This window comes from Octopus bimaculoides, chromosome 1, assembly GCF_001194135.2.
Source record: "Octopus bimaculoides isolate UCB-OBI-ISO-001 chromosome 1, ASM119413v2, whole genome shotgun sequence".
In the NCBI taxonomy this organism is placed as follows: Eukaryota; Metazoa; Mollusca; class Cephalopoda; order Octopoda; family Octopodidae; genus Octopus; species Octopus bimaculoides.
This window is the reverse complement of record NC_068981.1, coordinates 22,878,405-22,889,386: the sequence shown is the minus strand read 5'-3', so window position 1 is coordinate 22,889,386 and position 10,982 is coordinate 22,878,405. Positions and strand designations below refer to the sequence as shown.

Below are 10,982 nucleotides of genomic sequence, written 5' to 3'. Positions count from 1 at the left end.
AGAACATATATATATAGGTGAGAACATGTGTTCACTCCAGTCAGACTGGAGCGAACACATGTTACAATGAAGTAGAGAAATTTGAAAAGACAACACAAAACCGGTTATTTCTCCAAATACAATGTTTATATACCAAAAAGATTTTATAACATTTTTCTGACATAATTTAAATATATACTTTAACCATGTAACACAAGCCTTCTGTAGTTTTTTCACTCTTATTATCTTTTATATATATATATATATATAATGTATGTGGCATGTAAAAAGCACTCACTACACTCTTGGAGTGTTTGGCATTAGGAAGGGCATCCAGCAGTAGAAACCATGCCAAATCAAACTGAAACCTGGTGCAGCTCCCCAGCTTTCCAGCACAACTTCCCAGTCAAACTGTCCAACCCATGCCAGCATGGAAAATGGACATATGATGATGATGATGATATATATATTATAATATACACATGCATACATATATATATCACCATAATTTTTTTATATCTGTTTTCCATGCTAGCATAGATTCAATGTTCTGACATGATCCAACAAGCCATAGGACAACTTCTTGCCCCAGTGTTTCAGTTTTAGCATGATTTTTATAGCTGGATGCCCTTCCTAATGCCAACCATTTCACAGAGAGTACTGGGTGCTTTTCCCATTGCACCAGCACTTGTGAGATTGCTTTGTCCCTTACAAGACTAAAAGCCAACTTGACTGATGGAGAGGATAGGTGTTTGTTTTATGCAAGATATTGAGAAATTGAAGTATGATGGTAGATTCAGGAATAAGTTTATTGTGGAGAAGATTCATGGCTGTCTCACATTTTACATTGGTATGTGGTGCTGGAAAGAGAGATAATGAAAGTTAATATATGTATGTATGTATGTGTATGTGTGTGTAGGTATGTCATATGTATGTGTGTATGTATGTATGTCTATGTATGATACATAGAAACAGTTTAATAGGCTCCTGGGCAAAAGAATGCACTTCGGCTCCTACAGACACAATTACAGCATACAAAGATTGGCTTTAGATTCCTAGGCTTCAGGGACTCCTGGGCAATTATGCAATTTACCCATGCTTTAAAGTACCCAGAGTGCCCAAACATTAATATTATATCTCTCTCTTTCTTTGTTTGTTTGCGTGCGTGCGTGCGTGCGTGTGTGTGTGTGTCTCTCTACTTGTATAGCAGATATGCAGTCTGCTTTAGAGTTAATTGACACCAGAATGCAGTGAAAAAACAAAACAAAAGACTGTTACCTGTCAGCAGCACTACCAGGTTCCACATAGGAAATGACAGGTGGCTCAGTTAGTACAGTGGTAGAGAAGATCCCACCACTGAGAGTTATGCCTGGACCTCGATGGTCATGATATAGAATGACTTCCACGACTTCTGTATGACAAATTTGGTTGTTTGGCATCACAGATGTTACAGTTGATGCAACTGACACTGTAAAATAGGTGTTAAAAATTAAGCAAGAACATCTAGAAATTTTACAAATATCTAACAAATTCATTCATTCCACTCACAAGGTATTTATAAAATAACATATGAATATACTTGATAGATCAGTCCTGAATATAATATCTTTGAGAAGAAGATGGAATGGTCACAGCTCAGATGCTGGTTAAATCATTTAGGTTTGATGTATGGAAGCATATTAAAAAAATATAATATACATCTAGGACAACAACCTATGGGTCCTGTCACATTGTTCATCCAAGTACCTATGTGTTATATGTCTATTCAATAACAAGAAAACATTGACACTCTATCGATTATGACATTGAAGGTTCCAGTTGATCCGATAAACGGAACAGCTTGCTTGTGAAATTAACATACCAGTGGCTGAGAACTCCACAGACACACATACTCTCAATGTAATTCTCAGGGAAATTCAGCATGACACAGAATGTGACACAGCTGGCCCTTTGAATTACAGGTACAACTCATTTTTGCCAGTTGATTGGACTGGTCCAATATGAAATAAAGTGTCTTGCTCAAGAACATAACATGCTGTATTGAACTCACGACCTTATAATTGTGATCCGAACACCCCTAACCACTAAGACATGCACCTTCACAATGATAAGAATATCAACTTGCAACATAGCAATGTTACTTCATTTGTTCAGTCCTCAGTCAGCACTTACTGAGTACACCTATTATCAAAGGCAATTCATCCATGGCCATCCTATCTTCTAAAGCTATGTAAAACCTATATCATATAATGTCCTTCTCTTGTTTAAGAAGTCATGATGGGATTTTACAAAATGTAATAATTGCTTACATACATAAACGAGCTTAGATTTATAGATATTAACAAAATAATGCTCATGCCTTTTTCAATGGCATTAGTCACAGAGGAAAAGTGAAATAATAATTGATTGAGAATCAAAACCAAGATTTAAACTCAGCTCATCAAAATCCAACCTCTACTATAATAGCACTCACACTGTTTTATTAAGTAATGATACTCTAATATATTTAATGATTTCACCAATCTCAGAAAGTGACTGCTTTAGTGTGGAGAATACCCTAACTAGAACTTAAGGGACTCTGATCAATATATATAACAGTAAAAGGTATGAGTGGAACAAAAATAAAACAAGCCAATGATTATACTCTATACAGTCACATGACCTGCTAGAAACAGTAGCAAAATCTCCCTTAAAATCACATTCTACAGTCAATACGCTTTAAAAAAAAAGTGGGATGAGATGTTCACAGCTGGAATGCCTTTCATCAACCAAAGTTGACATTGAGGTTAAATAGCAACAAGGATAAGAGAAAATATATATATACTTACTACATGATGCTTGCTTCCGGTCTGGTCTCGACCAAGAACGATGTGAATTGGATTGGTTGGAAATTCTAGAAGGCAAAGTGCCAGAAGATCGCCCACATGACCCTGATGATCGTATGGTACTGTAATTGTGAAGGGTGCCAAATGGACTGCTAGGAAGTGCCAATGTTGGCGTTGATACGGAAGATGGCATACAAATAGGCACTAATGCTGCAAGTAGATTGAAGTCATATGGATATATTTTAATAAGCATATTGGAGAAATTTGTTAATTATGAAATTAATTTGTTAATTATGAAATTAAGGTATTCATTGCATGTGTGGAAGCCCATCACATGTGTATTTGTGTTTGTCCCCACCTATCACTTGACAATTGGTGCTGGTTTGTTTACATCCCTGGACTGAGCAGTTTAGCAAAACAGATCAATAAAATAAGTATCAGTCTTTAAAAGATAAATACTGGGGTTGATTTGTGTGACTAAACCATTCTAAGTGGTGCTCCAGCATGGCTGCAGTCCAATGACTTAAACAAGAACAAGATAAAAGATTTAAAATATCTACATTTCCTAGTTTCTCTAAGTTTTTATGTTAACATTGTGTCTTCTATTCCTCCATACCTCTCCTCCAGTAACTTATCTGTTGAATTACTACAGTCTTATCTCCCTACTTCCTTCATCTGACTCTCTCCTTCTCTCAGCTATCACCTACTCATAGTAAATACAAACCAATAAGCTAGATTATATATGGTTGCACAACATGCTGAAATAGCAGCAAAATATGTATATATATACTGCAGTTCATCTCAAGTGTCTCTTTGGCTCATCCTACACTTTAACTTCGTCAATCAAAAGTGAAGGAGTTTAGTCAAAAATGAATACTAGAACAACAACAGCAAGAATAAAATAGGAAATATGTGGCAGCTCAAATTGCTAGAAATAACAGTAAAATCATCGTTTTAGCATTCATATTTCTATGGTTGCATGGGTCAGATGAAATTTTTTGAAACCAATTTACATTCCCCATAGCCAGACATGTTTTCACAGAATATTGGAAATGAATGACACTGCTTATATGACAGTGACACTCATTTACAACTATTGCTGAACATCAAGGAAAAGATTCTCATATGCACATATACACATACAACAGGATTCTCTCAGTTTCCGTTGACCAAATCCACTCAAAAAGCTTGGTCAATCTGAGGTTATAGTGGAAGACATTTGTCAAAGTGCTATATAGTCTGATCTTGGAGAAATATTAAGTTGCTTGTAAACAGGTGAGGGTTGCTGACAGGAAGAGCATCTGTCATAGAAAACCTGCTTCAACAAATTGCATGTGACCCATTCAAGCATGGAAAAGTGGACACAAATGAAAATGATGCTTATGACTTATTCTCTCTCTCTCTATTTCCTTGTGTTCCTTTCTGTTGAAGAGAATAGGCTTCAAACGTAAAAGACTTTCTCACGTTCCTGAGCATCAAACTAGTACACCTGCTTGTTGTTTACACACATGCCTTCATCTTTTGGTTTTCTTTAAATTTCAACTATATATATATATGTAAGGGCATTACTATAGAATAATGCCTCATGCTAAGCTGCCATAATATATTTTATAGTAATGCCTTTATATAAATATAAATAAATATATTCTAGGGATAATGATGAATTTTTCCCTTACAAGTTTTTTCATGCTAGCTACTTGATAAAATTCTTGTAAAAGATTTTTATCCTATTATTGAAAGTATATATATATATATATATATATATATATATATACACACACATACATAAAGGGTAAAAATGCCCATCAGTCATGAATGACCATGTGATGCACCTAGAAAGTTTTCCTTCAAGACACAAGTCCAGGCAAGGTTGTTTATGGAAGACCAGCAGTTGCCCATGCATAGCATACCAGCCTCCCCTTTCTATACCACCAATGTTATCCAAAGGCAAAGGTTGATACAGCTTGGTACCAGTGAAGTTGCAACTCATTTCTAAAGCTAAGTGAACTGTCTTGCTCAAGAACACAACACACAGCCCAGTCCTGGAATCTAACTCACTACCTCATGATTGTGAACTCGATGCTCAGACCAGAGAGAAAGGGAGGGAGAGAGAGAGAGAGGTGGGAGGGAAATTTTGGTTGATTAATTGATTGATGGATATAAACTGATGCTATATTAAGATGTAAGACAACTGATAACATGGTTAAATGTTCAGAACTGTTGTCATTATGTCATGATCCTCAACAAAGTATTTAATTTTTGCTTACTCTTTTTTATCTGACAAAGACAGATCTCACTTCATCTTCACAGCTGAGTGGTTAATGATAAAAAGAGGCAACCAGCTGTAAAATCAAACTGTCAGTTGAAGTGAACTGTTTCAACCATGCTATCAAGGAAAAATGGATGTGTCATGTGTCTGACAAAAAACTGATATTGATATGATTTGAACTCACAATATGAGATTAAGTAGTCCATCACATTAACCCCTCCACAACCATTGTAGAGACACTTTCACTAAAATACTAGTAATATTGTGGAGGCGCAATGGCCCAGTGGTTAGGGCAGTGGATTCGTGGTCGGAGGATCGCAGTTTCGGTTCCCAGACTGGGCGTTGTGTGTGTTTATTGAGCGAAAACACCTAAAGCTCCACGAGGCTCCGGCAGGGGGTGATGGCGACCCCTGTTGTACTCTTTCGCCCCAACTTTCTCTCACTCTTTCTTCCTGTTTCATGAGTAAAGCTGCGATGGACTGGCGTCCCGTCCAGCTGGGGAGGGGGAAACACATATGCCATAGAAACCAGGAAACTGGGCCCATGAGCTTCGCTAGGCTTTAAAAAGGGCGCATAAATAAAATAAAACTAGTAATATTTAAAAAAATCATCAAGTTAATTTGAAGTAAAAAATAAAATTACTGATTTCTCATCACTATCTTAATTTTGGTAGGATTGTTAGAGGTGAAGAAAGAACTTTTTTATATTTATTTTTATGATTTTGTCCCAAGCAAGGCTTGTGGTCACAGTTGTAGAAGGGACAACAAGGTAAAAAAGGGGCCTACAAACTCAAAAGATGTTGCATGACAGAGGAATATTATGGTCTAGGGGCAAACAAGTGGATAGGAGTGAGTTCCAGAAAGCAGTAGTTTGAGGAAAGAAGTTATTAGAATAATTGTGGTATTCCATTACAGCTTTTGACATTCTGAGTTCATCTTTGCCTTTTGTCCTTTCAAGATCAATTTAATATTCATATCAAATACCCAAGGTGTAAATGGAATTATAACAGAAGGCTTAGGAAAGTCACAAAATAAGGAAATAATTGATTTTAAAACAATAAGAAAAAAAAAACAAAGAAAAATCAGAAACCAACCTTTTCGAGCAATTGCTTCCCTAGATGCTCGCTGTTGAATATGGCTTATTGGAATGATTTCCAGTCGCACCTGGTCCCCAGAACCTGACTTTAAAAGCTGACTAGCTTCAGGCAGAGACATACGTTCCACGCTTGCGCCATCAATGGATAAGATTTGGTCACCTACATGGATAGCACCACTCCTACAAAATTAAATTTATATAATAAATGACAAAAAAATCAAATTCAAAGTATTTTATAAAATTAACATGAAATTAACATATTAATGTGTATGAATGCAAATATGTGTTGTGTGTGTGCGTACATATTCACATATATGTGAAATTTTTGAATAAATTACCATACTATTGAAACATATATATATATGTGTGTGTGTGAATAGAGTGCTTTTTAAAGTACATGACATATAAGCATTGAGTTAGAACTTTCTATGTTTCATTAAACTACAAAACGGATGCCTGGGAAGAAATTCATGTCACTACACAGATAATTACATGTCACAGGTTCGGCAGCTATAATGATATAATTTAACTCTATATCCTTTTGTCATATACCTCTCTGTCACTCTTTCTCCCTCTTACACACACACATAGAGGTAGGTAGATAGATGAGTATCAGTCAATGAGCAATCAACTGGTTAGAAATAGCAATCAAATCTCCCTCATATAACACTCTAACATCTTTCAAAAATAAAAGTATATACTGGGTAATGCAAGCATGGAAAGCAGACGTTAAACGATGATGATGACTATTCCACCTCCTCCAAAAAAGGCATGATGGTCACAATTAAAATGGTTTAAACCATAGAACTGTTCATCAGAGATTGAAAGAAAACCACACATCTTTTTACACTCACGCACACACACACACCCACACATATATATATATATATGGAGAGAAAAAGTGTGATAGTCTCTCTCTCCCCACACACACATACACATATATATATATAGAGAGAGAGAGAGAGTGCAGGGAGATATGCTTAACGATGTATCATCTGTCTTGACATTTTGAGTTCAAATTTCACTGAGGTCAACTTTGACGTACAGATTATTTAATTAATTTTTTTTTAACTAAACACTTTCAAACTTTCGATACTGGTAGAATGTGTTACATAGAACAGGTTTTACTCTTAACGTTTTTGACAAAATTTTGTGTTTTAGAAACGGTATTTCGTCTGTCTTTACATTCTGAGTTCAAATTCTGCCGAGGTCAAATTTGCCTTTCATCCATTTTGGATCTATTCAATTAGACGTACAAATTATTTAATTTTTTTTAACTAAACACTTTCAAATTTCCGATACTGGTAGAATGTGTCACATAAAACAAGGTTTTAATTTTTGACAAGATTTTGTATTTTAGAAGTTATTTCATCAGAAGTTACAGAGTGACAATGGACAAATTCATGTTTGACAAGTGCCAACACACGAAACTTTCAGCTTTTGACTTACTCTCTAACTTCTGCTGATGATATATAAACATATTACATATATGTGTAAACAAATTTCATCATGCAATCAAACCAATGAAAGAGCCTCTACCTGGTCGCTCGACATGCTAAAAATAGCAGCTAAAGTATCCCCCTACCTAAATCACACACCCATTATATGTAATGTCCTAGATTATCCCTAAAAAGACGGTTTGCTGAAGGCTGGAATGTCTTTGATGATCAGTTTGCAGTATCAGGATTGATCTGAGACTAAATAACAACACATTATGGTAAATTTCTATATTAACACCTGCACAATTTTCACTAAGGAAAAAAAAAAAAAAAAAATTTAATTTTTTGTATAGAATCAAGTAACCTGACCTCCTAATATGCTGCAAATCCCTTATTTGGTCCCGAAAAGATTAGGTGCCAAGTCCCAGAATCATTGGAAATTTTTTTTTCGTTGAATGCATTCTTGTGCAAAATTAGGTTACTTAAGGTGAGCCTTGTAATGATGGTTTTGGAGTCTTGTTTGTAACTTTTGGTGAGCCATGGTGCAACCAACAACATGGTAAAATTCCCTGCCATTAATTTGGTGTGGATGGGTAATATCAAATAATTCAATCACAACATATATTTAAATTAAACATGGAAAAAAATTTTTCCATGTTTAATTTGAACACAGAATGTGAACAGTTGAAAGAATAATAATAACAATAATACTAATACTAATAATAATAATAATAATGAAGAAGAAGAAGAATAGAGAAACATAATAATAATAATAATAATAATAATAATAATAATAATCGTTTCTACTATAGGTACATGGCCTGAAATTTTGGGGAAGTGGGCTAGTCAATTACATTGACCCCAGTGTTTCACTGGTACTTACTTCATCAGCCCTGAAAGGATAAAAAGCAAAGTCGCCCTCGGCAGCTTTTGAACTCAGGACATAAAGAGGGACAAAATACCACTAAATATTTAGTCTGGTGTGCTAACAATTCTGCCAGTTCACTGCTTTTTTTAATAATAATAATCCGTTCTACTATAAGCACAAGGCCTGGAATTTAGAGGAAGAGGGTAGTCGATTACATCAACCCAAGTTCTCAACTGGTACTTATTTTACTGACCCTGAAAGGATAAAAGGCAAATAGACCTAAGCAGGATTTGAACTCAGAATGCAAAAGCCAGGGGAAATACCACAAAGCATTTTTATCCAACACACTGATGGTTTTGCTAGTTTACAGCTTTAATAGTAATAATATTAATAACCCTTTCAATTGTAAGCACAAGGCCTTAAACTTTGGGTAAGGGAGATAAATTGATTACATTGACCCTAGTACATAACTGGTACTTATTTTATCGACCCTGAAAGGATGAAAGGCAAAGTTGACCACAACAGAATTTGAATGCAAAACATAAAGACGGACAAAATGCCAGTATGGATCTTTGTCCGGGTTGCTAACATTACTGCCAGCTCAATGAAGAAGAATAGTGTAACAAAATGATGGTCATGATGATGATGATGATAAGAAGAAGAAGAAGAAGAAGAAGAGTGATATTAATAATAATAAATGCTTCCAGCTTACACGGTTAAAACATCGTAGATAGTTTTCATATTGACTGGTAATCAGTGTCTACGTAGCTGTGCCTAGCAACTTAGCAATAGTTGTTGCTGATATTTGAAAGAGGCAGCCTTTGAGAGAAAAGTAACCTTCAGATCCGTTGAAGGCAGTAATTTTATGCAATGTCCACTAAAATGTCAGCACAGCTATTTTTCAGAAAATCACAAATTAAATGTGAAAATTCTCTACTCGTTTTTGTCCTTGTTTTTGTTTTTAGTTGATTTTTATTTTTCTTCTCACAATTGGTTATTATTGTATTAATTCTTGGGCTAGATGTGGCAATTTCAGCAGTACTATACATGGCTTTTTAACAAATTTCACTAATAAACATCTAACAGCAGTGCACACGCATGTGTATGTGTATGTGTGTGTGTGCATGTGTAGTAGATGGCCATAGAAATACACTCCTAAAATTTGATAGCACACAAAGCAGGAACATTAGGTTTACACTAGAAATTAATGTATAAATAGTTTTCTCCATGTAAATAATCATCTTATCAAAGTAGACAATTGCTATTTCAACTGATCTGCATCTTAAGCCAAAGCTCTGACATCAGCTCCAACTCTCTTAAATTCACACTATATTTTACTATCATTTTATTATTTATCTTTTTTTTTCATAGTAGATTTACTTGGAAATAATAATTTTGTGTCTGACCTAACTTTACTCAGACAGAAAACAACGGGAGGGCCTCAGTCGTGGGCAACTTGCAACTCACAGGACTTTCTGCGCAGCGCATACATAATGAAAAGTTATGTTTGATTGTGAGTCATGTCTCATGTGGCTCACTTCTCAAGAAAAAGGATGCTCATTCCTGTTCTATATCAACCAAATTCCCTCAAAACACATCCTGCCATCTTAAAAGAAAAAGAAAAAGGAAGCATATATATTATGTTATATTTTTCAGGTTCAAGAATGGCTGTGTGGTAAGTAGCTTGCTTACCAACCACATGGTTTTGGAGTCAGTCCCATGGTGTGGCATCTTGGGCAACTGTCTTCTACTATAGCCTCAGGCCAACCAAAGCCTTGTGAGTGGATTTGGTAGACAGAAACTGAAAGAAGCCCGTCATATATATATATATATATGTGTGTGCTTGTCCCACCCAACATCACTTGACAACCAATGCTGGTATGCTTATGTCCCCATAACTAAGTGGTTTGGCAAAAGAGACTGATAGAATGAGTACTAGGCTTACAAAGAATAAGTCCTGAGGTCGATTTGCTCGACTAAAGGCAGTGCTCCAGCATGGCCACAACCAAATGACTGAAAAGAATAAATGCATAAGGTTAAATGCCAAAGCTGCATTCTGGAGATTCAATGCAGTTCTTTGTTTCTGCCAAGATGGCTGCCATTGTTGACTAATTGGAAGGTGATGATAGAGGTAGACATAGGTGCTTCAAGCTTGGTGATGAATTTGAGGTGAAGCTACAGTATGCAGCTCTTGAATTTAAACCCTTTGAAGAATACATGTTGGGTAAATGTAGTTTTAGAATGCAAAAAGAAAAAAAAATTGGTTTTGACTGAAACACATTTGTTTGATCATGGATATGCTCAAACTGTTCTGACTTGGTGCTAATCAACAACAAAAACAAGATGAGAAACAAAGTTTTCTCATTAATGATGTATAAATTAGAATGAAAATAAAATATTACACATTAACTGCTAAAATTTTAATGTAAATAGAGGAAGGAAGGAAGGAAGGAAGGAAGGAAGGAAGGAAGGAAGGAAGGAAGGAAGGAAGGAAGAAAGAAAGAAAG

General features: G+C 35.5%; 1 protein-coding gene across 10 annotated transcripts in view; it reads right to left on the bottom strand.

Moving 5' to 3' along the window:
- LOC106884182 (glutamate receptor-interacting protein 2) overlaps positions 1-10,982 on the bottom strand; it is a 537,293-nt gene that overhangs the window by 77,125 nt on the left and 449,186 nt on the right. For all 10 annotated transcript variants that reach the window (XM_052965766.1, XM_052965774.1, XM_052965783.1 and 7 more), the window contains 3 exons: positions 6,167-6,348; positions 2,808-3,014; positions 1,258-1,447 (listed from right to left, as the gene is read on the bottom strand). In XM_052965766.1, the coding sequence (XP_052821726.1) occupies positions 1,258-1,447; positions 2,808-3,014; positions 6,167-6,348 (579 nt within the window). The remainder of the gene's footprint in view (positions 1-1,257; positions 1,448-2,807; positions 3,015-6,166; positions 6,349-10,982) is intronic.